The sequence below is a fragment of the Cucurbita moschata genome, unplaced genomic scaffold (assembly GCF_002738365.1).
Source record: "Cucurbita moschata cultivar Rifu unplaced genomic scaffold, Cmos_1.0 Cmo_Scf00044, whole genome shotgun sequence".
Classification (NCBI taxonomy): domain Eukaryota; kingdom Viridiplantae; phylum Streptophyta; class Magnoliopsida; order Cucurbitales; family Cucurbitaceae; genus Cucurbita; species Cucurbita moschata.
In genome coordinates, this window is record NW_019268560.1 from 2,596,870 (window position 1) to 2,624,051 (window position 27,182).

General features: G+C 37.1%; 4 protein-coding genes across 10 annotated transcripts; 1 reads left to right on the plus strand and 3 right to left on the minus strand.

Moving 5' to 3' along the window:
• Nucleotides 1–1,440: 1,440 nt before the first annotated feature.
• Nucleotides 1,441–3,847, plus strand: LOC111434280 (GDSL esterase/lipase At1g29670-like). Its single transcript, XM_023071693.1, has 5 exons — nt 1,441–1,749; nt 2,353–2,477; nt 2,744–2,989; nt 3,101–3,356; nt 3,445–3,847. The coding sequence occupies exons 1-5, from the start codon at nt 1,518–1,520 to the stop codon at nt 3,666–3,668; spliced, it is 1,083 nt and encodes a 360-aa protein (XP_022927461.1). The 5' UTR covers nt 1,441–1,517; the 3' UTR covers nt 3,669–3,847.
• Nucleotides 3,012–25,464, minus strand: LOC111434276 (probable LRR receptor-like serine/threonine-protein kinase RFK1). Of its 5 annotated transcripts, XM_023071686.1 has the most exons (25): nt 25,194–25,464; nt 23,582–23,756; nt 22,638–22,709; nt 22,483–22,551; nt 22,337–22,408; nt 22,158–22,229; nt 21,429–21,500; nt 21,271–21,342; nt 21,087–21,158; nt 20,927–20,998; nt 20,757–20,828; nt 20,107–20,175; nt 19,901–19,966; nt 18,385–18,447; nt 18,254–18,301; nt 18,069–18,112; nt 17,241–17,629; nt 16,966–17,164; nt 16,688–16,849; nt 15,740–15,858; nt 15,451–15,661; nt 15,118–15,355; nt 14,873–15,023; nt 14,533–14,801; nt 3,012–3,098 (listed from the first exon to the last, which is right to left on the minus strand). In XM_023071686.1, the coding sequence occupies exons 1-25, from the start codon at nt 25,288–25,290 to the stop codon at nt 3,038–3,040; spliced, it is 3,006 nt and encodes a 1,001-aa protein (XP_022927454.1). In that variant the 5' UTR covers nt 25,291–25,464; the 3' UTR covers nt 3,012–3,037. The 5 variants fall into 5 exon arrangements, with proteins under 5 accessions (XP_022927454.1, XP_022927453.1, XP_022927452.1 ...); XM_023071685.1 differs by lacking the exon at nt 3,012–3,098 and having other exon boundaries at nt 14,028–14,801; nt 16,694–16,849; nt 25,194–25,463; XM_023071684.1 differs by lacking the exon at nt 3,012–3,098 and having other exon boundaries at nt 14,028–14,801; nt 25,194–25,463.
• Nucleotides 4,232–7,758, minus strand: LOC111434283 (floral homeotic protein AGAMOUS-like). Of its 2 annotated transcripts, none has more exons than XM_023071696.1 (9): nt 7,663–7,758; nt 7,322–7,593; nt 6,372–6,453; nt 6,215–6,276; nt 6,024–6,123; nt 5,391–5,432; nt 5,251–5,292; nt 4,551–4,611; nt 4,232–4,514 (listed from the first exon to the last, which is right to left on the minus strand). In XM_023071696.1, exons 2-9 carry the CDS (start codon nt 7,579–7,581, stop codon nt 4,408–4,410), a joined length of 756 nt encoding a protein of 251 aa, XP_022927464.1. In that variant the 5' UTR covers nt 7,582–7,593; nt 7,663–7,758; the 3' UTR covers nt 4,232–4,407. The 2 variants fall into 2 exon arrangements, with proteins under 2 accessions (XP_022927464.1, XP_022927465.1); XM_023071697.1 differs by having other exon boundaries at nt 4,232–4,508; nt 7,663–7,757.
• On the minus strand, nt 8,903–13,345 carry LOC111434277. 2 transcript variants are annotated; one of them, XM_023071689.1, is made up of 7 exons: nt 11,384–13,341; nt 11,252–11,307; nt 10,890–11,162; nt 10,562–10,798; nt 9,912–10,031; nt 9,677–9,805; nt 8,903–9,054 (listed from the first exon to the last, which is right to left on the minus strand). In XM_023071689.1, the coding sequence occupies exons 1-7, from the start codon at nt 13,029–13,031 to the stop codon at nt 9,034–9,036; spliced, it is 2,484 nt and encodes an 827-aa protein (XP_022927457.1). In that variant the 5' UTR covers nt 13,032–13,341; the 3' UTR covers nt 8,903–9,033. The 2 variants fall into 2 exon arrangements, 1 of the variants encoding a protein (XP_022927457.1); XR_002708922.1 differs by lacking the exons at nt 8,903–9,054; nt 9,677–9,805 and having other exon boundaries at nt 9,921–10,031; nt 10,562–10,718; nt 11,384–13,345.
• Nucleotides 25,465–27,182: the final 1,718 nt, after the last annotated feature.

A 27,182-nucleotide genomic window follows, 5' to 3' on the forward strand; every position in this document is an offset into this window, starting at 1 on the left:
TAATGTTTTCACTTATTATTATTATTTTTTTTTAATTTTATAAGTTTTAAGATAATTTTGATATATTTTTTTAAAATTTAAATATTTTTAGAGAACCCAAAATTAAAGAGTATTTTTATTAATTTAGCCGTCTTTCCAGAGGCGGGAAAGTGTACGGATTGGAGCTTTTTTGTTTGCCCTAAACTCTAATTGACGTAGTGAAACCCTAAAAATCCAACCTTTTAAACCCAAAATTAACCCAAACACCTTTAATTTAAGCTGTCCAACAAACCCAATAAATAAAATCCGCCATATTTAATTGAAATGAGTATTATAAGATACAAATCAAAATCAAAATAAAATCTGAGGTATTAAAAGGAAAATAATGAATTAATCTTACCTAAAACTCCATACTATTATATCATAATCCAAACCCAAAGTTGGTTCATTATATTAATCAAGGTAGCTGTCTAAAATTTATATTTCTCCGCTGCTGAGTAATGCACATTTATTCATATTTATGAGCGTTGGAAATTGCATAGTGAATATGGTCACAAACAAATGGAACTTAATGGACTTATTATTACTATACATCTTATGCAAACAAAACCTACATCAAAATTTAACACCAAACTTTAATACAAACCAAGCTCATTCTCCAAAGGATTTAGATGAATAATTCATGTCGGCAATCACGTAACTTTATTGTTGTAACAGCACAAGTTTACTCGTTATGTATCGCCGTCAATCTCATAGTTTAAAAATCCCTCAATCCACCCGATTCTTTAACTAATATAAAATCCCTCAATCCACCCTCTCGGGACCTAATGTCCTGGTTGGTACACTACCTAGTGAGTAATTCTGATTGTAAAACCCCACAAGAGGAGAACGAAACATTTTAAAATTGTGTGGCTAACAACATTGTTAGACGAACACGACTCTCCACAATGGTATAATATTGTCCACTTTGAACATAAGCTCTCATGGCTTTGTTTTGGGTTTCCCCAAAATGTCTCATACCAATGGAGAATGTATTCTTAGATTATAAACCCACGACCATTCCCTAAATTAACCAACGTGGGACACTTTCATCCAACAAACATTAGATAACGGACTAAAGCAGACTAAATCTACTGGTGTATATAAAAATTTCATAAATCGACACAAAATTAAGAAATTTATTAGGGAGTAATTAAAAAGTGATAATTAAAAAGAAAAAACACATAATTTGGTAAATAATTGAAGCTTTTGTTAAATAAATAAATAAATAAAAAGAAAGAAAGAAAGAGACATTTTGTTTATGCACACGAAGCCGCATAGTTGAGTGTGTTATGTCTCAGTCCCAACACATTATATCCGCGTGAAATAAATGCTTCCAACCTTCCTCCTTCAACTGCCATTAATTTCTTTTTGTTTTTAAATTATAAATTAATTTCCCTCTCCATTATATAAACCCAAACTCACATACATTTTCCCCTTGCCCATTATACACACACATATATTTAAACCTTTTCTCTTTTCTACATATAATCAGTTGAATGGCGGAGCATTACAGCGCGGCGGTGTGGGCGGTGGTTGTGACCCTGCTGTGTAGTGCCGCGGCGGCGCAGCAAGTTCCCTGCTACTTCATTTTTGGTGATTCATTGGTGGACAACGGGAACAACAACCAGCTTCAATCTTTGGCTAGAGCTGATTATTTGCCTTATGGGATTGATTTTGGTGGACCCACTGGAAGGTTCTCCAATGGCAAAACCACTGTCGATGTTATCGGTAATCTTTTCATCTCTAATTTTCGATCTTTCATAAACATTTCAAAATTAATAAAGTTGAAGTTTGCATTGAATAGGCTGTAATTGAGTTATGTTGGAGTGTGTGCCTGTCTCACTTTAAATTGCATGCACATGCAAATTAATTTCAAAATATTTATGACCTTTTTATTCACTCACGCGGTAGATTTTTCTGAGAATTAATAAATTAAGGTTTTTTTTTTTAACGTATAAAAATTAGCTTTAAACTCTAATTATACCCTCTAAATTTAGATAAATGTGGTAATTTTTATCTTAAACTTTTTTTTTAAAAGATTGATGATAAAAAAATTTATTAAAAAATTATTTTCGTGTGTTTAATAAATTGTAAAATATTTCTAAAAAACATGTGTTAGATTTGTCTTCTTATTATTTAATTCACATGTTTCGACAAAATTATTTAATAGTCAATTCTAGGCTTAGATCGGACTTAAATATGAGTAAAGTTAGTAAAAAAGATAATTTAATAATTAAAAAAAGAGAGTACAAATTTAGGGATAAAAATTAAAATTTTTAAAAATAGATTAAATTAGAGGTTTTGTTAATATTTTGAATTAAATGAATGCAGCCGAGCTATTAGGATTTGACGATTATATCCCTCCCTACGCCACCGCAAGAGGTCGAGACATCCTCAGAGGCATTAATTATGCATCCGCCGCCGCCGGAATCAGAGAGGAAACTGGTCGCCAATTGGTATATAAATTTCATTCCATCTTTTTCATATCACAATTGCTAATCCCTTTTCAAAATTGTGTCCCCTGTGTCCGTATTTTTCATAATCTATTTTATTAATAAATCGGTAGAATAGATAATTCATGATGTGCCTAGAATTAGATTTGAACTAGTGACACAAGGATTTTCAGTCATTTTCTCTACTCAAACTATACCGACCATTGCATAATTTTGAACTGTTGAAAAACATCGAAACATTTAATGGTAACGCGTTATATGTTTAATAGGGAGGACGCATAAGCTTTAGTGGGCAAGTGGAGAATTACCAAAACACAGTGTCTCAAGTGGTGGATCTGCTTGGAGATGAGGACTCAGCTGCAGCTTATCTCAGTAAATGCATATACTCAATAGGGTTGGGAAGTAATGACTATCTCAACAACTATTTCATGCCTCAATTTTACTCAACAGGCAACCAGTTTACACCTCAACAATACTCTGAAAACCTTCTCCAACAGTATTCCGATCAGCTTAGGGTACACCGGCTGAAACCCGGCTTGAAAAATTTAAACTTTACGTGAATTTCAGCTCGAATATCGACTGACTGACCGTTTGTTTACGTGCCGTTGTTGGTTCTGTTTTTGTAGCTTTTGTACAACTATGGAGCTAGGAAGTTTGTGCTGTTTGGACTTGGTCAGATTGGTTGCAGTCCAAATGAGTTGGCTCAGAACAGCCCAGATGGAAGGACTTGTGTTCAAAAGATCAACTCAGCCAATCAAATATTCAATGCTGGTCTTAGATCTTTGGTTGATCAATTTAACAACAATCAAGCTGATGCTAAGTTTATCTACATTGATTCTTTTGGCATTTTTCAAGATGTCATTGACAATCCACCTGCCTTCGGTAAGATTTCGTGTTATTAAATTGATCGACCGTAATTTAACATGATATCAGAATAGAACGTGACTTAGTCGATGAATGTTTATATCAGGTTTTAGGGTTGTGAACACTGGGTGCTGTGGAGTTGGAAGGAACAATGGGCAAATCACATGTCTACCCTTTCAAACTCCATGCTCAAACAGGGATGAGTATCTATTTTGGGATGCATTTCATCCAACAGAAGCTGGGAATGCTGTGATCGGGCGGAGAGCTTACAGCGCTCAACGTCCAACCGATGCATACCCGATCGATATTCGTCGACTTGCACAACTCTAAGATGGATTTGAAGATATATGTTATGGGTTTTATAATTATGTTGTATGGTTCATAAATTATATACATACTTGTTTTCATTAGTTACTATTTTTGTTTGGTGTCTGTATTATTGTAGCTGTAATTGTTGTCTACAAATGCTACTAAATTGTTGTTTTCATTAGTCAGCTATGTCTATTTTTACCAATATTGGCATGTTTCATATTGTTATTAGCCTTACAATTTTAAAACGTATCTATTATTAGCGAGAGGTTTCGTGAGAGGTTTCTAGACTCTCTTAAGGATGTTTTGTTCTCCTCTCCAACTAATATGAGATCTCACAATTCAATCTCATTGGCGGCCCAATATCCTCATTGACACATGACTCTGTGTTTGGCTTTGATACCATCTGTAATAGTCCAAACTCGCCACTAAAAGATATTGTCCGCTTTGACTAGCTACGTATTGCCGTCTACTTCACGATTTTAAAACGAGTTTTCTAAGGAGAGATTCCACACCCTTATAAAGAATTTTAAAACCATGAGGCTGACGGTGATACGTAACAAGCCGGTAAAGTGGACTGTTATATAAACACTTTTCGTACGTACCTCAAAAAGAAATGTGTCGCTATCGTGTAGGTGTCCTAAATCTATATGTATTGGTGGTTCTTAGATTAGGAGGTATGAAAGTAGAAAGGATGATTGTTTGTTGTCATAGAAAAAGACAGAAAAGTAGAAGAGTTTGTAGATGGGGGAGGATGAGGTTAGATGAGTTGCAGGGAGATATGGTGATTTTGATGGGGAAAGTAGTATTGCTCATTACCCTCTAAATTTGGACCCACACATCCTTCTCCTTCTCCTTCTCCTTCTCCTTCTCCTTCTCCTTCTCCTTCTCCTTCTCCTTCTCCTCTTGCACCTATGCTGTTATTTCCACTTCTGTTTTGTTCTCTTCTCTCCATCTCCGCTATCTGCAAATTCATACCATTTACGTATTCGTTTTAAACTATGTTCATGTCGACTCCAAAACATCTATCTATTTCATAATTTCTGCCTTTCCTAACTCTAATTTTAAAATATTATTCTTGCTTACAAATATTAAAATTTAGAAACGGTATATCATAAGGTATATAAGAGATCACTTTATATTAAATACGATACATTATGGATTTGAATGAATGGTATAAAAATAATATACTTAATTTTTAAATACTCTTTTAAATTTTAAAATATCAATTCATAGACAAAATTATTGATAAAATTTTCAAAAATATCCACAAACATTCTAAAATAGCATTAATATCCTAAAAATTAAAATTCTTATCTTTGATATATGTACCCTGTATCGTTTCCATCTTTGATTCATGAATATTTTTTGAATTTTGAAAAATTAAAGACGTATTATCCTCGTCATGTAATTATTGAACTGAAATTATTTTATAAAAAATATCCCAAAAATATTTATTAAACTAGACTAGAAAGGCATGATGTATTAATAGAAGTGCAGAAATAAAAATCTTAATATAAATCGGTGTAGAACCAAAAAATAAAAAATAAAAAATAAAAAAAAAATTGAAAAATTGAACACAGATTTTTAGAACAGACCGTACCTTTGCTCGTATCAGCTGGTTGGTGTTGTGCAGTTCAATTTCCTGTATTTATTTGCAAATGGTTGAATATTTAAAATACTTTGTAAGTTAAAATAAAAGAAATGTAAAATGAATAAAAGTAAAGCAAGAAAAGTGCATACCCTTTTGTGCATGTACTCAATCTCCGCAAACAGAACCTCATTCTGTGCACAAAAAATGAGAAAAATGACACGACTCTCCACAATGGTATAATGTTGTCTAGTTATAGTATGATATTGTCATAAGTTCTCTCTCATTCCCATAAAGAGATTATTTTTTTTTATTATAAACTCGTGATCATTCTCTAAATTAAGGGATATGGGACTTTCATCATCCAACACCTCCACTTCGAGAAAGTATTTTTTATTATAAACTCATGATCATTTTCTAAATTAGTTGATGTGAAACTTTCATCATTCAACACCTCCCCTCGAACAAAGTACGCCTCCCCTTAATCGAGGCTCGACTCCTTTTTTTTTTTTTTTTTGGAATCCGTCCTTTATTCGACATTTGAGAATTTACCAATCTATTGGCACGGCTATGTTTAGGGCATGACTTTGATATCATGTTAGACGAACACGACTCTCCACAATGGCATGATATTGTCCACTTTAAGTATAAGCTCTCGTGACTTTATTTGGACTTCTCTCTTATTCCAATAGAAATAGTATTCTTTGATTATAAACCCCTCGTCATCATTGAAATCCAAATTAGATTAGGGTTTTTAATTAATTGGGTGGAATTTAGAGAGTTACCTTTCTGGATCGAATTCGGCTAATTCCCTTCTCCAGTTTCACCTGCAGGCTTTTGAGATCTTTCACCGACAACGAACTGATGGATTCCCCCAACAAATGCCTTCAATTCCAACGCTCAGAAACACAAATATGACTCATTCAATCAATCAAAATCAAAATCAAAATCAAAATCAAAATCAAAATCAAATTACCTGTTTAGGTTTTGCATATTCCCGATTTGCGCTCGCAATTTCGCGGATTCTTGCTCGTAGAACTGAAACAGAGCCACCGTTACGATTAAACAATCGGAGGAGGAAGAAGAAGAAGAAGAAGAAGAAGAAGAAGAAGAACCCTAAATGGATACGATACCTGTGTATTGGCTTCCGAAACGGACCCGGCGCTTAAGGGATCCGAGCATGCCTTTTTGTACCTCGAAATCGTAGCCCTAACACTGCAACAGTTATTTCAAATTTCTTCATTGCTTCAATAACATTCTTCTTAGGGTTTCAATATCATCAATCTAATCATCTAGACTCGACTATAATGACGGTGTAGCGTCGAGGTTAACAATGTTGTTCCCATTCGTTTTTCTTAACCTCGTCCCTACTCTGTCCTGTTAGTAAAATTATTGTTTTACTCGAACGTAAGATATTCATCAGGTCACAGTTAGTAGGTACTATTAGTTTTAGTCCGTTACTTATATTCATGAGCCTCTACCAGGGAGAGGTTTTCATGCCCTAATAAAGTATGTTTCTGCGCCTTTCGGGCTTTCAATTTGATTGCATCGAAAAGTCCAATGAATTGGGATTTTCTATTGAGCTAGGTCATTTCAGGGCAAGCGGGTCATTTCTGATGAAGAGAATGATTCGGAGTTCTTGTAGAGTAAAACTGTGCAGTACCAAACACGAGATAGATCTTCCAACGAACAAGACTTTTTTTCGAATAAGCCAATTCATTTAGGATCCTACAGATCCTCTCTTTTTCCTATTCAAAGATCGGTCTTTTGTCTCTATGTTTTGGCATCGAAAATTCTTTGCAAACGAAGAGATGTCAAAGGGGCTGCGTACTTCCCAAACAGATCTTCCTATAGGTATATATAAACGCCTGTTTATCAAGAATATGCAAGAAAAGCACTTCAGATTGTTGATTCATCATCAAAGATGGCTTAGAACCAATAGTTTATTATCTAGTGGATTTTTCCGTTAGTTCCATGTAGAATCTCATAAATTTTAAAGCCATAGACTAATAGCTATACGTAAATAGCCAGCGGTGGACTTGAGCGGTTACAATTAAGGAAAAGGGAGAAGGAGTTAGTGGACCTGTTGTTGGCATACTCATAGAGGCGACCACGGGTGGAGAAGACAATAAGAGCGACCTCAGCATCACAGAGAACAGAAAGCTCATAAGCCTTCTTAAGCAAACCATTTCTGCGTTTACAGAAAGTGACTTGGCGATTTGTTGTGTTTTCAATTCTCTTGATTTCAATCTTCCCTCGACCACTTCTTCGTGGTTGCGACTGTTCTTCACCTGCTTGCTTCTGCTTCTGCTTCTGCTTCTGCATCTCATCTGGGTAACCCATGGGGCCGCTTGCCTGTAAATCACATCAACACCAAAACAAATTTCTTACCCAAAAATAAAGCTCAAAACTTGGATTAATTACCTGAACACAACTCCAAGAGAGAGAGAGAGAAAGAAGCAGTTCTTGGGGTTTGCTCGTCTCAAACTCAATGAGTGGGGTATTTATATTCCATTATTCACTTTTATAATTTCATCCAATTAAGAGTTCTACAAAAATCCACAATCTATTTCATCTTTATTTGGGTATTACATTTTACAAATCTCATTTTCATTATAGTTTTTTTTTAAGAAAAAAATGAGTAATTCAACCGTTAAAACATGTATTCTCTTTCTTATAGGTCGAGATTTAAATCGACCCGGTTCCAAAGGGTAATTGAGATCATTTTGTTTTTTTTTTGAAGTACTCCATCGCTGGGGTTTTATGTTCTTGATCGAGTTTACCAAATAATAAATTCATCTCGACATTGAAGAATAAATTTTAGTTTGATTAAGGACTCTATTTCATCGATTTTGTTTGGACCCTCCTAGGTAAAAAAAGGCATCATATCTCGTTCATTAAAAACTCTTCCTATATTTTTTTTAACATGATAATCACGAACTCTACACGATTTAAAGTATTAAATTCCAATCTAATATATTCAAACTTGATTGATATATTAATTTATTAACAAGATTAAGTAAATTTTTTTATAAAAAAATTTCATAATTATATGAGCTGTGAGTCACTGGAGTAGAATAAAATAAAATAGGCGTAGTATAATTTACTATTTATCTTTTTAAACTTTAATACTTTAATAAAGGTAAATGAGACGAAGAAGAATAATTGGGATTTAAATCGAAGTGGTCCAAAAATAATTTTCACAAAAACAGATGAAACTAAATGGAATAATATGAATGAACACAAAAATTGAGGAACAAGATGCTATGCTTATAAAGGAAATTGAAAAATAAATAAATAAATAAATAAATAAATAAAACCTTACTTTATTCTTCTTCTACTTTGGTTTTTGTTTTTATTTATTTATTTTTATTGACTTTGGACCTTATATAACAAAACAGAATAATTTTGCGACCAAATTCAAAATTTCCCAACTTGGGAAAATCATACCTTTTTCATCTTTTCATTAAATTTCATTTTTCAATTTTAAGATTATTCTATTTTCCATTCAATTATATAAAAATCATACCTATATTCATTGTATTCTATCTAGGATTATGTAGCTCCATATTAATTTCCATAGTTTATATTAAAAAATATAAGTTCAGCAATGGTTATTTAAATTTTGTAATATTTATTTTTTTTTTTATTTAAAAAAAAAGCATTATAAAATAAATTTAACCAAATTGTTATTAAAAATAATTACAACATGAAGCTAATGGAAGCTCCCTTTGAAGTGCTATTCTAATCTTTTCTGCCATGGAAATTTGCTCAGCAGATCCATTGAAATAGGTATCATTTTCCATAGTAATACACCTAAGACACCAGAAAAATTCGCACAATGCTTCAGTAAGATTACACAAACACCTTAAATCAAAACAAAAAGACGTTTTTTTTTTCTTCCTCAAAGAACATAGTGTTGGTATAACGGTTCAAGCCCTCTTGTGAGATCCCATGTGGGTTGGAGAAGAGATCGAAACATTCTTTAAGGGCGTGGAAACTTCACCTTAATAGATGCATTTTTAAAATTTTAAGGGGAAACCCGAAAGGGAAAGCCCAAAGGGAACAATATCTACTAACAGTGGATTTTAACTGTTACAAATGGTATGGCTAAGCCCCAAAGTGGTACACACGAGGCAGTGTGCCAACAAGGACGTTGGGCTCCAAAGGGGAGTGGATTGGGGGGTCCCACATTGATTGGAGAAGGCAGTGAGTGCCCGCGAGGACACTGGGCCTCGAATGAGGGTGGATTGTGAGATTGCACATCGGTTGGGGAGGAGAATGCATTTTATTTCTAAAGAGGTGGAAACCTGTCCCTAGCAAGTGTTTTAAAAACCTTGAGAAGAAACTTGAAAGAGAAAATCCAAAGAGGACAATATCTGTTAGTGAGGACTCTGTTGTCCGATTTGTAAAACGTATAGATAGCTAATGCACATACCTTAATGCACCTATCTGCATATCCAACATAAAGTTTGTCTTGCCAACACAATAATGCTGTTACTGTAGAATTTGAAGGGATGGATCCAAGATGTCTACAATCAATCTCGAGCTCGTCGTCGAATAACTCCTACGAATCGTTGTCTTGATATGTTAGAGAAAGAAAAAAAACGGGATTGTATTTCGAACTTGGATCGATTCAAGGGTATTTTCCAGATCAACTTCTGGATATGTACCTGTACATTTATGGCCTTGTCCCGACCCCCGGTGACGAGTTGTTTCCCCAGCATGCTGATGGCGAATATGGCGCCATCGTGTAGTTTCATGGTTTTCATAAATACATCGTTCCTCCAAAGCTGAAGCAAACAAAATCATAGGTTTAGTCCTCTATCATCAAAAGAGCAAAGTAATGAAAGAGGTCATGTGTTCGAACTCTTGTAAGGGATTTTCAACCTAATGAATATTGATGTATGAGATCCCATATCGGTTGGAGAGGAGAACAAAATACTCTTTATAAGGGTGTGGCAACCTCTTCCTAGCAGATGCGTTTTAAAACCTTGAGAGGAAATTCGGAAGGGAAAGCCCAAAGGGGGCAACTCTACAAAGGGTATTAGAGCCACACACCGGGCGGTGTGCCAGCAAGGACACTAGGCCCCCAAGGGAGTGGATTGTGAGATCTCACATCGGTTAGAGAGGAGAACGAAGCATTATTTATAAGGATATAGAAACCTCTCTCTAGCAGACGCGTTTTAAAATCGTGAGGCTAACAGCGATATGTAACGGACCAAAGAAAACAATATTTATTAACGGTGGGCTTGGACGGTTACATGCATGAGCTGAGAGGGAAATTTTATATAGCAGAAGCAAAGTTGGAAGAAACTGAAACCTTTATAGATCCATTTTCATGAGTTGCAACAAGTATGTCCGTGTTAGCAGCAAGACACAGAACAGAACCCAAACTTCCAGTTGATTCTTCCCCGAGCACGGCCAACTGACTACGATCGGAAAGACTCCATAACCGAACAGTTCCATCCCAACTGCCACTGTAAAGAATGCCATTACTAGCCAGAAGAGCAGAAACTACTGACCTATGACCATGCATGGAGCCAGATAAGGTGCCATCCTAAGAGGCAAGACTTCCAAAGTTCAGTAAAAAGTATTCAATCCAGACAACTTATATAATCACTCATCACTGTACTTAAGAACGTAGTTACCTTCAATGACCATGCTTTAATAGATCTATCGCCTCCACCGGTATGAAGGCACCCATTTTCGGAGTAGGCCAACGCATGAATACCATCGTAGCGCCAATCCTTCTCCTCGTACCATTTCTTCAATGGATCGTGCTTGAGAGGAAGAGCAATGCTCCAGACATATATACCACCACCAATATCAGCACTTACACACAACGGCTGTTCTTCATCGATATATGCCAAATCCGTTATACGATGCTCGTGCCCGATAAATGTATGTACATGAGAGAAGTCCTAACAATATCCAGAAACAGGGGCACAAATAATGATCTCATATTCGAAAATAAGAAGAATAGATCGGATTCATTCAGTAAAACACCTACTTGTAAAGACCATGCTTGGACCGTCTTATCATATGACGAGCTAAACAGATAACCCCCTACAAAACAAGAGAAAGGAAGCATTTTAAAAAGGAATGAACGCCAGGGCACAACATAATGAAATTTTGTACATACCACCAACTACTAAACCAGTAATGCTATCACGATGGCCGAGCATGTCGCTGGACTTCACCATTCCAGCTGATAGCCCATCAACAAAAGCTTTAGTTGTTCTTTCCGCCCCAATTCGATCCATATCGTCGCTCTGAGTTTCAGTCAATTCGTGGGGAAGTTGAATGAGATCCCCCAGAACCAAGCAATGATCAGCACCATATTCATCAACTACAAGTTTCAAACTGCCCAAAGCATCCAACTCAGAACCAACAATCAGTTCCCTAAAGCATCTCAACAGTTCAACAACACATGGACGGTTTTCGGGATTAAAACTTAAAGAACGGCAGAGTGTCTGATTCAATGATGAATACTCCGAACCGAACTTCGTGTTCAAACAAGAATTAACTTTCTCCACCCAACTCCCATAAAAGACAGAGCAATCAGAATGAATTTCTTCAAAACTCACCACAATGCATTCCTTTCCGAGAAGAAGACTCAGCAAAACAAACGCCAAACACCAAATATCGCACTTGTTCCCGACCGAGCATAGAGTCGTGCCACATTCCGGCACAACGTCTTCTTTATGCAGTAATTTGAGTAATACCTCCGGGCTGACAAAAACCTCCTTCTTCATCAGATTACTAATAATAATTCCCAGTTCCTTGGTATCGAGTTTTGATCCGGTAGAAACAGCTTCCACCGCTGTTCGAACAGTTCTTCCCGTCGTCAAAACCCCATTTAAATCAACACAAACACTACCAAATTCACCAACACCAAAACATGAAAGACTAAGAAAGCCAATACTTAACCTCAGAGAATGCATAGCGATGATTGCTTCACATAACTCGGTGGCAATCAAGGCAAAACTGCATAAGTCATCTTTGTTCAAGCCAACCTTGTTTCTGATATCAAGTTTCTTAATCCAATTGTTAATCCTATCCACTAAGTTATCATTGCGTCTCTCACATACTAAGTACAGAAATCCATCCTCCAAATTACCCCATAACCCATATGTTCTACACATTCTTCCACCATTCATGATACCAGCTCCCAAAATCAAACCCAGTTCATTTCTCTCCCCATCCTTCAACTCACTCAAGCATTTCAGAACCATTGATGTATAACTAAGCTTAAACACATAATCACTATTAGAACAAGGCAACGAAACGACTCGAACAAGACTTACAGTTCGGTCTTCTCCAACCCTAATCGGGAAAGAAGAATCTGAATCTGAACTGGGAGCAATTCTTCCCAGCAACAGTTGCTCAACTCCGTCGTCGGCATCTCTCCGCTCGATCGAAACGGCGGCGTGCGGCAGGACCCAGTGCTTCCAAGCTTTGTAGAATTCATCAGACCAGAGCCGAGGAAACATCTCGTGGTTTTGATTGATGGGTTTTTTGGAAATTTGCTGATCGGCGTTGTGTTGGGGGCAGAGTCTGAGGAGGTCGATGTTTTTGGGGAGAGCCGAAGCGCCATGAGAGGGGAATTTCACGAGAACGTTGCAGGCGGGACATCGAATGGTTTCGGGGTATCGCTGAGGGAGATTGTCGAGGCAGGTTCCGCAGGCTGAGTGGCCACAAGAGAGAACACGAGGAACTGTGGACTCGCCGTCGTACGTTTGCAGGCAAACAGGGCACTCGGGGAACTCCATTTCTGTACCTTCGATCATTCCTCGGCCAAGTGTACGCGTGGAATTTTAAGGGAAATTTAATCGTTTTGCCCAATTCCCAAAATGGCCCTTCAAGTGAAATCGTGCAAATTCAAAGAAAAAGGATGACTTTTTCTTCGTACATGTTTCATCGAGAAAGAACAGAGAGATTCACAAATGGCAAAAGAAACAGAAAGCTTCCGAATCCAAGTTTCTTGGAACATCTTCCGAACCCAGAAACTTAAGAGGGAAAGAGAGTGGTTGAGAATTTGCAGTAGAATTGAATGAGTAGAAGGGATTTCTAGAATGAAACATCAAAACAAACAAGTTGAGGAATTTCCAAGAAATTGTTGAGGATTATTGGGATTGGGAGTGTCCACATTGGTTAATTTAGTGGAAGATCATGGGTTTATAAGTGAGGAATACTATCTCCATTGGTATGAGGCTTTTTGGGGAAGCCCAAAGCAAAGCCATGAGACTTTATGCTCAAAGTGGACAATATCATACCATTGTGGAGAGTCGTGATTCCTAACATGGTATCAGAGCCATGCCCTAAACCTAACCATGCCAATAGAGCCTCGAAGATGTGGTCAAAAGTGACCTCCAGAGAAAGGAGTCGAGCCTCAATTAAGGGGAGGCTTATAGTGTGCTTTGTTCGAGGGGAGGATTGTTGAGGATTATTGGGATTGGGGGTATGAGGCCTTTTGGGGAAGCTCAAAGCAAAGCCATGAGAGCTTATGCTCAAAGTGGACAATATCATACCATTGTGGAGAGTCCTGATTCCTAACAGAAACTAGAGGAGTCGATGCAATGAAGCCATCTGAATTTTCCAGAATTGTGAACAAAATAGAACATAATGAAGCCATGATTAGTGAACATAATCAACACTTGAGCAATCCAAGAACATTGGAGGTACCAGATGTTTTGCGCCGCCTTTTTCCAGCAATTTGATAACTTCATGATTTCTGTAGAATATAGCGTCTGCTATTGTTCAAAACTTAACATTATTCTGCCATTAGTAAAAATAAAAGAACTTAATTACAAATTTTAATCCATAAACATAATTCGCTTAGTGTTCAAGGTTTCTAACTATTAACAAAATCTTCATCGTCACATGCTTCTTTCTTTTCTTCACCACCATTGTCCTTCAAATTATTACTAAAGAATCAGTTTCGATAGATTAAACATATCATAATAACTGTACAAAATCAAGGACGAGAAAGAATTAAGAATCGTCCTTTTTCACTACTCGTCTGAAAATTGCCGGGGAATCAATCGTTTCATCTCAACTCTCAGGCACTGCCATGAACAATAATATGCTTGCCCAGAAACTCACAATGCATCGAAACATATGTGCTTACTGATAGATTGGAAGACTATGAACAATGTGGCTCAGGTTGATGATGATGATCTTGGCTCTGGGTTGATATCATAGAACTCATTTCCAGAAGTAGAGGAAGACCCAAATGTTCTCATTGTGGAATTTTGTGTGGAATTTTGGGTCTGGCTTCCACTCAAGCTTTGGTTCTGCTGCTGTTTACGCATATCCCTCATTGCCTTGAACCTCAGATCTTCATTATAACTACTGGGTTCTGGGATTAGCTCTGGAATTCCCATTCTTCCTTCCAGCATGTTCACCACTTCCGACATTGCTGGCCTTACTGACGGCGAAGCATTCGTGCAGAGAAGGGCTATTTTCACCATGTTTTCCGCTTGTTTTCCGTCGATTTCTGACCTCAACTTCTCATCTACCAACTCCATGAGGTTCCCAGATTGTTGCAAGTGACAGGCCTGCAATGAGAATTATTAACAAGTTTAAGGCCAGGCCAGAAAAGTAAGGAACAGGAAGAGCAGTAAAGTACCCAGTCAAGAAGACAAACACAAGTTTCGCTTGGTACGTAATCATTGTTGCTTCTGCCACTGATAATTTCCAACGCCACGACTCCGAAACTATAGACATCTGCTTTGTAGGTGAGATAACCCCAAAGCGCATACTCGGGAGCCATATATCCTCTGCCACAGAAAGCGTGATTATTAATAAGGTTTAATTCGATATAAAGAGTGATTACAACATACGATCTTGATTACGTGAGAGGATTGCGCATACATGGTCCCAGCCACTCTGGTGGTGATATGAGTCTTCTCCTCATCATCAAGCTTAGCCAAACCAAAATCAGATATTTTAGGATTCAATTCGCCATCGAGTAACACATTAGTAGCTTTGATGTCTCTATGAACGATTTTGAGGCTCGATTCTTCGTGGAGATATGCTAAACCTTTCGCTATACCGATACAGATTCTAAGCCTGGTTGGCCAATCTAGATTAAGCCGACTGTAAGACGGACCTATAAAGAAACCAAAAACAAAAGGCTAGAACTAGAACGATCTATCGATATCTCGTTGTAACTGCGTGTATAAGCATATATGAAACGAAACTAACCGAAAAGTGCTCGGGCAAGACTATTGTTTTCCAGATATTCATATACCAACAACAGTTGATCTCCTTCAATGCAGCATCCATGGAGCTTGACTAGATTTGGGTGTTGCAAGCAAGAGATCATTCCTATCTCATTCAGAAATTCACGGTTTCCCTGCCTTGATTTGGAGGATAGCTGCTTAATTGCTACAATGGTACCATCAACCAATTCACCCTGCAAATTTACCTTTTATAATCACTTCCCTTCACCAAAACTAGACGAGAATTTATCTGAGAGGTTAAGTAAGAATACCTTATAAACAGGGCCAAAACCACCTTCTCCAATTTTATTACAGGAATCAAAATGATTGGTTGCAGCTTTTATTTGTTTCAAGGTAAAAATTCCAGTTTGCACTTCTATTCCTGCAAGATCTGTTCATGGTGGTACAGATGAAATAGGGTAACATTTTTAGATGTTCTATAGATTTTCCACGAGCGCTTCCTAAAACATTTGCAGTAAATGTGTAACAATCCAAGCCAACCGCTAGCAGATATTGTTCGCTTTGGTCCGTTACGCATCACCGTCAGCCTCACGGTTTTAAAACGCGTCTGCTAGGGAGAAGTTTCCACACCCTTATAAGCAATGTTTCGTTACTCTTTCTAACCGATGTGGGATCTCATAATCCACTCCCCTTGGGGGCTAGCATCCTTACTAGCACATGGCCCGGTATCTGTCTCTGATACCATTTGTAACAGTCTAAGCCCACTGCTAACAGATATTGTCTACTTTGACTCATTACGTATCGCCATCAGCCTCACAGTTTTAAAACGCGTCTGCTGGGAGAAATTTCCACACCCTTATAAGAAATGTTTCGTTCCTCTCTCTAAACAATGTGGGATCTCATAATTCACTCTCTTGGGGGCCAGCGTCCTCGCTGACACACCACCCAATGTCTGGCTCTGATACCATTTGTAACAGCCCAAGTCCATCAATAGCAAATATTGTCTGTTTTGGCTCATTACGTATCACCGTCAGCCTCACAGTTTTAAAACGCATCTTCTAGGGAGAAGTTTCCACACCCTTATAAAGAATGCTTCGTTCCTCTCTCCAACTGATGTGGGATCTCACAAAATGAGAATCGAGTCTCGGTTACGATGATTAACATAATCAAGGCAGCACATAACTTATTTGTTTTCTTATTGAAAAGATAAATTATAGCAGATAAAGTTCTACAGTGTGACAACTGCACTCCGAACGCACCTGTACCGCCTTTATTGCGCCTGATTGCTCTAAGGGTGCTTTTCCACCGAAGAAGTCCTAATATGACGATTGAAGCAACACATAATACTCCAACCGTAACTCCAATGACGATGGCTACAGTTTTCGTTTTACCACTTTCATGGATTGAACAATATTTAACATCTGTTCAAAGGATAGAAAACACCATCACTCATGGAAACGATTCGAGTCCAACCGAAAACAACGATATCGGCTGTAAATGAGCTAAACTGAAGAGTAGAAATTTATAAATGACTGACCAGAATAAACAGAAATAGCTGATATAAGTGGACCATAGCTTCCTCTTTGAGGAATCCTAGTCGTCCCTTTTCCAGCCCAATACAATCGGATCTCCAGGACATGATTAATTACACTAACGTTAGCAAACACCCTTTCTGTTGGTTTTTGTGCTCCTCCAGCCTCCTCTTCAATATCAAAATTCTTCAATACCAACCTATCCTGTATAAGCCACAGTTCTGAGACCATCTGCAAATTTGAATATTGCTTACCCTTTTTTAAGTATCGCGACAAATACCTGAATGTAGATATCGAATTTCCGCCTTCCAAGACTTGTATATGTCTCATCATTTGTAAATTGTAGCTCTGCAAAATGAAGGGTCACTAAGTAGTTTCCATTATCCAAGCAATGATGGAAATAAGTGAGCGTAATTGGACTCCGACGCGCTGTTGAGTATAGCTCAGACAAATTTGATGAAAGCAGCGATAAAGTGTAGCGCGTATTTTGGAAATCGTCATCGTCCATGAAATCTCCAGTACTACTCAACCCCCAGTAGCTATCATGATCCGTATAGAGTTTTGCTGTCCCACCATCAACATTTGCATCCCCGTTGTAGAGAACGCTTTTGTTCTTTACCTCCATAGTTAAGTCATTTCCACCGGCATTTACGAACCAACATTTCGAATCTGTCATTATGAAAAAAAAAAAAAAAAAAAAAGCAGGTGAGATAAACACAAGATCAAGAGCCAACATTTCTGTTCGCTTCCCCTTAAAGTTTTAAAACGCATCTACTAGGGAGAGGTTTCCACCCCCTTATAAGGTATGCTTCGTCCCTCTTTCCAACCAATGTGGGATCTCACAATCCACTCCCCTTGGGGGCTTAGCGTCCTCGTTGACACACCACCAGGTGTCTGGCTTTGATACCATTTGTAACAGCTCAAGCACACCGCTAGCGGATATTGTCCTCTTTGGGCTTTCCCTTCTAGGCTTCCTCTCAAGGTTCGTCTACTAGGGAGAGGTTTGCACACACTTATAAGGAATTCTTCGTTCCCCTATCCAACTAGGAATCAGCATGTATAACAGTCCCCTTTCTCTATTCCTGATAATAAAAAGGAGATCGCTTACATTTTGAACAGATGGAATCCTTCAAGCAGGGGAGACTTTCTTGTCTGCAAGGACATGACCAAGTCAACAGTGACTATACATCAGATATCAGCAAAAAACAACATAGTCAACAGTGAATTTTACTCTAATGATCATATAGTCTGCAAGAGAACTTCATTTAAAAGGATAAAATTAGAGCAACGTACAAGGGGTTGCCGGTGGAAGAACTTCGAAACAAGTTCAGATTCATATTCCTGTCACAATATGGGAAAGATCAAACATTTTTCAGTATCACACTGGAAAATATCTCAAAGAATATTTTTCAGAAGAATCTTACAAAGTCTTTCTACAAGCATGCTGCTCAGGGCCTTGCCATGTCAAGTTATTGTATGAAAGATCGCTGCATCAGAGCAGGTTATCATACTGGTTAGAATGAGATAGGCAATGACAGAGACCCACATATCCAGAGAAGGTAAAATTAAATAAAGAACCAAGAACATGTCAATCAAAGATTGAAAATGAAACAAAAAGGATACTCATAAACTATCTTATCTACAAACATTGAAGGCTCTAAAATAATTCAATAGGAAAAGTTATGACAGTTTTATGAAGACAAAAATAAGCAAACCAACACCAGTTGAAGTTGTAACGCTCCCAAGCCCACCACTAGCAAATATTGTCCTCTTTGGGCTTTCCCTTTTGGACTTCCCCTCAAGGATTTTAAAACGAGTCTGCTAGGGAGAGGTTTTCACACCCTCATAAAGAATGTTTCGTTCCCCTATCCAACCTATGTGGGATCTCACAATCCACCCCCCTTGGGGGCCAGCATCCTCATTGGCACATTACCCTGTGTCTAGCTTTGATACCATTTGTAACGCCCCCAAGCCCACCGCTAGCAGATATTGTCTTCTTTGGACTTTCACTTTCAGGCTTCTTCTCAAGATTTTAAAAACGTGTCTGTTAAAGAGAGATTTTCACACACTTAATAAAGAATGTTTCATTCCTCTCTCCAACCGATGTGGGATCTCACAAAAGTGTTTCTTGACATTGGTTGTGATGTCCCACATTGGTTGGGGAGGAGAACAAACCACCATTTATAAGGGTGTGGAAACCTTCCCCTAGCAAACGCATTTTAAAGCCTTGAGGGGAAGCCCAAAGAGGACAATATCTGCTAGTGATGAATTTGGGCCGTTACAAATGGTATCAGAGCCAGACACCGGACGATGTGCCAGCTTTCGCGCTCTTCCCCGAAGAGGGGTAGACACGAGGCGGTGTACCAGTAAGAACACTGGGCCCCGAAGGGGGTGGATTTGGGGGCGGTCCCACATCGATTGGAGGAAGGAAAGAGTACCAGCGAGGATGTTGGGCCCCGAAGGGGGTGGATTTGGGGGCGGTCCCACATCGATTGGAGGAAGGAAAGAGTACCAGCAAGGATGCTGGGTCCCGAAGGGGGGTGGATTGTGATGTCCTACATTGGTTGGGGAGGACAAAAAACCACCATTTATAAGGGTGTGGAAACCTTCCCCTAGCAAACGCGTTTTAAAGCTTTGAGGGGAAGCCTGAAAGGGAAAGCCCAAAGAGGACAATATCTGCTAGCGGTGGTTTGGGCCGTTACATTGGTGGTTGAATAAACAAAAAAGTAGCCTTAGTAATGCAAAGTTACTAATCAAAAGAAGGTTTTGCCTAATCGAGTAACACTATCGTTTGCCTACTTGGCCTCCAAATATCTAACGAGTGACAATAAACGAAAGGTCACAAAGAAAATAGACTCGATAGATCAATAACTTGTTAGAAGAACTTGTTAGAAGAAAGGGAAAAGTAGAGGATTAAAACAAGATTAGTAAGCAACTTACACATTAGATCCATCCTTCAAGATTGACTCTGGTAGTTTCCCACTCAGCATATTGCCACTTAAGAAGCTAATAAAAGAGAAAATAAAATCAATAATCATTGATCTGGAGAGCTATACATATTAGAAGAACCAATTTTACAAGCATTTCAAAATTAATAGTTATTTGTGAAATGCCTGCCTATACTATTATCAAAACAGAGTACTTACAGAAATCTCATGCGCTCCATGTTTGTATCATCTGGAATTTCCCCAGTCAACTTGTTAAAGCTGAGGTCCCTATCAGTCATGAGGAAAAAAAACAACGAAATTGAATCTTTAAGTTACATAAAAACCACAGAAAAACAAAATAAAACCTTTGAATTTGTAGCAAGATCATAAAATCAGGAAACTAAGTATAAAAAACGTTCATAGTTATTCATTTTTTTTCTCAACAATGTCTTTATCATTTGAATATAGGTCTGCAAGAAACATTTTTTGGTCCCGAAACTTTTATGAAATTATGAACGTAACAGCTAAGTCCAAGAACTTTAGTTTGTAACAATTTGGTCCCAATGGACTCAATTTTGTAAATAACTTGATCTCCGTACTTTGAAATTTGTACCAATTTGATCCTACGGTGTTTATAGGTAGAAGCAGTGTTTATAAGCTTAATTTTTAAAAACCAAAATCCAACTAGTATCAACAAGGCCTTAGTCTTTGTAATTTATGAACACACTTGGTCCCTAACCAGTTTATCGATCGACATGTGTAAGAAATTTCATTGATTTTAGCCTTATTTCTCATGATTGGAACTAAATCGTGACTAAGTTGTTAAAAGACTAAATTGTTAAATCCTTGAAAGTACATGTCTTACTTACAGCATTTGCAAGTCTGGTGCCATCCACACATATGAAGGAATCTCTCCAGCAATGTTACAATTTCTCAGGACCCTAAGAGAGATGAGCGAGTGAATTATTTTTTAATATTCTAATGGATGAAGCAGAGATGTTGCTGTAAAGATTTAAGATAGCAAAGATATTCGACATACAATCTAACCAAGCCCGTCATGTTTGTCAAGTCAGGAAAATTCTGCATTGGCCCATTGATATCACTGATCCTCCTGCATTAACAAAATCCAGAAAATTATGAGTTTTATCATTGATCTGATGATGAAAAAGTAGGTAGAAACAAATTTGAGTAATACTCACAATTCTTTTAAGTTGCTTAAAAGGGATATTTTTGCAGGAATTGGTCCCTGGAGTCCACTTCCATGTAGTTCTCTTCAATAATTCAATTGTTAAATGGTATTAATAATTGATTAAGTAACTTAACATGGTTTTGTTACTCAAAAAATGAAAGAAATTTTGACATTGTCTAAAACAAATGGCTTACAATCTTTCGAGTAGCGGCCAATTTTGTATGAAGTCAGGTATGGTTCCATTGAGGTTGTTATCATTTATCCGGCTGCAGCATGCAAAGAATGTAATTAGGATGGAAGTGGATGAATGAATCAAAGTACTTCAAGAAAGGTGAATGTAATAAAATCTTACAAATTTGTTAGGTTTTTCAATCCCGCAAACGTTGTTGGCAACGTGCCAGCCAATTGATTAGATGATAGCATCCTGCATATACAATGTTAAATCAATAAACTATCAAGTTCATATGTAACCGTCCAAGCCCACCGTAGCTGATATTGTTCTCTTTGGGCTTTCCCTTCCGAACTTCTCCTCAAGGTTTTAAAACGTGTCTACTAGAGAGAGGTTTCCACACCCTTATAAGGAATGCTTCATTACCATCTCCAACTGACATGGGATCTCACCATCCACCCCCTTGGTGGCCAGCGTCCTCGCTGGCACACTGCCTGGTGTCTGGCTCTGATACTATTTATAACAGCCTAAGCCCACCGCTAGCAGATCTTGTCCTCTTTGGGCTTTCCCTTTCGGGCTTCCCTTCAAGATTTTAAAACGCATCTACTAGGAAGAGGTTTCCACACCCTTATAAGAAATGTTTCGCTCCTATGAGATCTCACATCGGTTGGAGAGGAGAACGAAGCATTCCTTATAAGAGTGTGAAAACCTCTCCCTAATAGACACGTTTTAAAACCACGAGGCTGACGGTAATACGTAACAGGCCAAAGCAGACAATATGAGCTAGCGGTGGGTTTGGACTGTTACAGTTCCCCTCTTCAACCAATGTGGGATCTCACATCATACCACAAAATAAAAATATTAACCGTGGGACGAAAATCAGTATGTTAAAGGAAGTTAATAACTTCTTACAAGCTTTGCAGGTTGCTCAACATCCCAAGCTGTGATGGAATTGCACCACTAAATTGGTTTGCTTCAAGGTGCCTGATTTTAGCATTCATATAAATGAGACATGGGCACATACCTTCATACTATTCATAACCAAAGCACACACCCTGAGAATAAAATAAATAAACTATGTCATAACTTACAGTTCTGTTAGAGTAGTAATATTCCCCAATTCTGCTGGTATTTCCCCTGATAACCGGTTTACAAGAAGAGAGCTGCAAGATATCCACTAAATAGTTTATTAGAGGAATAAATAAGGACATCAACAACAACAATGACAAGATCTTACATCGACGTCAACCGCGTTGAAGCCCACTCCCGAGGTATATTACCATGAAGGTAGTTGTAAGCTAAATCACTACATCAGGTCAAAAAAATGCTTAAGTTTTTTCTAAGGAAAGAATGTGCACATACAACTTAAAGATACAACACAACTGCACTTACACTTCTTTCAGGAAAGGAAGTTTGACTATTTCACGTGGGAGAACACCGGGCAGATTGTGTTGCTTGAATTCTCTGATATGAAAAAAAAAACTACAATTTTAGGACGAAGAACAAGACAAGTGTTGGTAGGACAAGAATTTGATGAACAATATAATGCTAGCCAGCAGCATTACTGTGAGATCCGGTTGGAGAGGGGAATGAAATATTCTTTATTTATAAGGGTGTGGAAACCTCTCCCTAGCATACGCGTTTTAAAAACCTTGAGAAGAAGCCCGAAAGGGAAAGCCCAAAGAGGACAATATCTACTAGCGGTGGGTTTGGATTGTTACAAATAGTATCGGAGCCGAACACCAGGCAATGTACTAGCGAGGAGGCTGAACCTTGAAGGGAGGTGGACTGAGGACATTGGACCCCGAAAGGGGGTGGACTGTGAGATCCCACATCGGTGGCTGAACCCCGAAGGGGGGTGGACACCAGGCGGTGTGTCTCTCCCTACCAGACGCGTTCTAAAAACCTTGAGGGAAAGCTAAAAAAGAACAATATCTGCTAACGGTGGGCTTAGACCATTACAATTAATGATTTACTTCACGCTTCATGAGCAAGTCACAATTTCTTTCAAAGATAATAATAATAATGTTTAGGGTGTTTCATTCACGAAATGTGCAAAAGAAGTGAACCTAAGTACAAATGTAACGGGTGTCCCCTTACACGGTGAACTATCATCCTTCCGGTATAGATTCACTCGGCTAGACCCTTGCCTTCATGATTAAAATCTCAATGATAAACTTCAATTATGTTGCAATTTATTTCAATGAGATATAAATAAGTATAAGAAACTCCATTTTGGATATGCAGAGCTATCAATGATTGTAGAAGTTTAAGTGGGACAAAGCAGCATATCAAGCCAGCAATCAATATCAAGAAATAAGATAAGGGGATTATACATCCTTACGACATGACAAATTGTGCTGTTCTCGACGTTGCAATCACAACCAATTTTACCCTCAGATCCCCTGGGAGGCTTTTCTGTGATCCCGAACATTTCAACGACACAGGAATCACTATTGAATTTCCAATAAACTGCACCTAGCGTTCTCGTAATTTGTTGTAGTGCATCAACTACACAAAATCAAAAGCCATAAGGTTAGAGATTAGCCATAAACAATCATAATTATCAGGCAACATTCAGAACATATAATGGTTTGGTTCAGAACATATCATGTAAGGTTCTCCCTTCATTATGTCTTTTCTTGAGTTAGATTCCTTCTCGTCTACCTATCCACATGTGTGCATTCCAATCAGAATTCTTCAGTTTCATCACTATGTGTTTCTAAGATAGAATAATAAATTATCCGACCTTTTCACGCATATACTACCTACCGGATATACCACCACTAGTAGCTATTGTCCTCTTTGGGTTTTCCCTTCCGGGTTTCCTCTCAAGGTTTTTAAAACATGTTTGCTGGGGAGAGGTTTCCACACCCTTATAAAGAATGTTTCATTCTCCTCCCCAACCGATGTGGGATCTCACAATCCACCTCCCTTCGGGGACCAGCGTCCTCGCTAGCACTCGTTCCCTTCTCCAATCGATGTGGGATCCCCAATCCACTCCCCTTTGGGGCCAACATCCTTGCTAACACACCGCCTCGTGTTCACTCCCCTTTGGAGCCCAACGTCTTTGGTGACACACCGCCCAGTGTCTAGCTCTGATATCATTTATAAAAGTCCAAGCCCACCTCTAACAGATATTGTGCTCTTTGGGCTTTCCCTTCCAGGCTTCCCCTCAAGGTTTTTAAAATGTGTCTACTAGGGAGAGGTTTCCACACCCTTATAAAGAATGTTTCGTTCTTCTCCCCAACCGATGTGGGATCTCACAATAAGGATCTCAGAAATGGCACCCCCAGATGAACGAGTGCTCGTCCTTCCCTTATTAAGAAACCAGCCAAGCCTGTCACTGAACTCTTTAACAATTCAGAATTTGCAGCATGGCTAATACTTCCAACGGAACAATTCTTAGGAGCTAACATCAACGCAAAAGAGGTGAAAATGCTCCTGGAAATAAACAACCAAAATCTAAACTACTGGCATACAAACGTTTTTCCTCAATGCTCATACGCATTATCATTACTGCATAGCCTCAAACTACCATTCCCTCAAGTAAAACCTCCTGGCAGCCCAATTGTAAGAAACACTTGTGGTGGTTGAATAATGCATCAAACAAAAGAACAAATAAAATCATGGGAATCTCTCTTTTCCTCTAAAGAAATATTATGGCAATCTTTCTATTAGAAAGACGAATCTAATTACTCAAATCTTAGTTTTATGCAGTCTAAACTGTTCAGACAACAAAAGATTACACAGATAATGCAATCTTTCATACTGTTGAGCTGCAAAAATTTTATACTCAAGAAAGTCGTGTAGCAAATCTTCAAACAATCCATGGATTAAATATAATAAGAAGTAGAAAAATGATATCAAATAGATTCTCACACAGCAGAAGCTCAAAACACCAGATGCCTAAGCCATTTAGCGAAAGGGGGAAAAAAAAAGACATACCCTCTTCTTGTGGGAGCTTGGAATCTGCAAATCTGAAGAAAATGAAGCAATCCACCGCAAGAACAACGAAAACGAAGAAGCTTTTGGGCACCATCATCAACGAACTGTTCCCCCACCCAAGAGATTAAGCTAAAACCATCATGAACTGATAGCTCAAAGTAAACACAGCCCCAACACCAGACCCCATATGAAGATTAAACAAAAGAAAAAGTAAAGAGGGATTTAATTAGAATATTGGAGGCAAGCCAATCCAAATAAGAAACCTCAAAACCCCTCGTTTTAAGTTGATTTAATATTCCTTACATGGGCTTTTTGCTTTATCTCTAAGACCAACCTTCTTCAAAAGTTCATGGTGGCAGTATAAACTACACACTATTATTATCTCTTTCCCCCACTGCCTGACTCATCTTGCCTCGTCTGTATTTCAAATCAATTTTTCATTTTTTAACACATGGAAAATGTTTATGCAATTTTATACATCTTTTTATTTGGACATTTCAATTCCCCTAAGTTCAATGAATTCAATGATTTTACTTTTCATAGCTGGATTCATTCTACAATATTTGTCGACTAAGTAAAATTAAAAATGACTTCAGCGATAATCTAAATTAACTTTTTTTTTATGAGTATAAAATTTAAAATTTGTGAATTTTCATTTAAATTAATTAAAAAATAAATTTTATTCTTTCGATGTTTTATAAAATTTATCGTGTCACTGGTAGTTTTTATTTATGTATGTAAATAAAAAAAAGACAATTAAATATTTATATTTTAAATGTTTAGATAGAAGCGAAATACTTTTCAATATATATAGGTAAGGAAAATGATATTTAACAAATTAATAATTTTATACCCATTTATTTATTTATTTATATTAAATAAATTATTAATATTATAATTGTTGGAATATTTAGGTAGATTCGAATTTTCAAAATAAGAGACGACTGTCGGGCCCAACCTCATAAATGCTTATCTATTTTTTTAAATTATTGAAATTTAAGGATGGCCCACACTCTAAAGTCGCCCTCCTGTGTTGACTATTGCCCTCCAAAATAATGTTTTGTTTTTTATTTTTTATTTTCCCTTGGATTTTTTTTTTAATATATTTTGTAGATAATATATAAAAATATAGGATTTGTTGTTAATGATGTGATTTTACCTTTTGTGTTTTTATTGATAAATTGATTTTTTTTTTTTAATATTTTTGAATACGTAAGTCAATTTTCTTATAGATTTTAAATAGATTAAAGCTTTTGACATATAAACAAAAGAGATGTTGACATGACTGTGATAACTTAGCATTTTTTTATAATATAAAAAAATAGAACGGTGATGTGTTTGTATTTTGTTTTTTAAAAAAATATTCTATTTTTTTCTCTTTCAACAACTTTAATATCTTTTTTTTATATCTCATTATCATCAAAAGCATTTTTTAGATCTATCATTTGCGATGACTCGATACAAAAATGTAGGTTTAAATTAGTAGACAAGACGTAGGTTATCATCACAAAAGTCAATCGGTCAATTCTACGTCTAGAAATTCTATAATAGTTCTAACATTTTTTTTATTTCTTAAAATTTTTAGTTCGAAAATATTTTAATAGTAAAATCTAACATTTTTCATATTTTCATATCATTATTTTTTAAATGTTTAATGATTACATAATTTAACTTAATGATTTTAAATTGATTTAAAAGTTTATGTCAAATAAGATCGAGAAATTTTAAATTTATATCCAAAGGTTCGTAAATTATAAAAAAATATATATGTATTTGATAAGTCTCCTATCCCTTTTCTAGTTTATATTTAATAAGCCATTTGTCTATTTATTTACAAATAAAATAAAATTACAAATCTGTTCAATAAAACAAATTAAATATACAAAATTCAATTATATGAAAAGCAAATCTGTTAATTTTAAAAGGCTAATAATGAGGTTAAATATAAAGTTGAGAATTTAGAGCCTTATTAAAAACAAATTGTATTTG

Coding starts and splice junctions, on each gene's coding strand:
- LOC111434280 (XM_023071693.1), top strand. CDS start 1,518: ATGGCGGAGCATTACAGCGCGGCGGTGTGGGCGGTGGTTGTGACCCTG. Junction 2,990..3,100: donor AGTATTCCGATCAGCTTAGG/GTACACCGGCTG, acceptor CTGTTTTTGTAG/CTTTTGTACAACTATGGAGC. Junction 3,357..3,444: donor TGACAATCCACCTGCCTTCG/GTAAGATTTCGT, acceptor TGTTTATATCAG/GTTTTAGGGTTGTGAACACT.
- LOC111434283 (XM_023071696.1), bottom strand. CDS start 7,581: ATGGGTTACCCAGATGAGATGCAGAAGCAGAAGCAGAAGCAGAAGCAA. Junction 5,433..6,023: donor GCCGAATTCGATCCAGAAAG/GTAACTCTCTAA, acceptor TTTTGTGCACAG/AATGAGGTTCTGTTTGCGGA. Junction 5,293..5,390: donor TTGAGTACATGCACAAAAGG/GTATGCACTTTT, acceptor AAATAAATACAG/GAAATTGAACTGCACAACAC.
- LOC111434277 (XM_023071689.1), bottom strand. CDS start 13,031: ATGATCGAAGGTACAGAAATGGAGTTCCCCGAGTGCCCTGTTTGCCTG. Junction 11,308..11,383: donor TACTGGTTTAGTAGTTGGTG/GTATGTACAAAA, acceptor CTTGTTTTGTAG/GGGGTTATCTGTTTAGCTCG. Junction 10,799..10,889: donor TTAAAGCATGGTCATTGAAG/GTAACTACGTTC, acceptor CTTGCCTCTTAG/GATGGCACCTTATCTGGCTC.
- LOC111434276 (XM_023071684.1), bottom strand. CDS start 25,290: ATGATGGTGCCCAAAAGCTTCTTCGTTTTCGTTGTTCTTGCGGTGGAT. Junction 19,967..20,106: donor ATGGAGCGCATGAGATTTCT/GTAAGTACTCTG, acceptor CTCTTTTATTAG/CTTCTTAAGTGGCAATATGC. Junction 18,113..18,253: donor TCTTCCACCGGCAACCCCTT/GTACGTTGCTCT, acceptor ATGTCCTTGCAG/ACAAGAAAGTCTCCCCTGCT.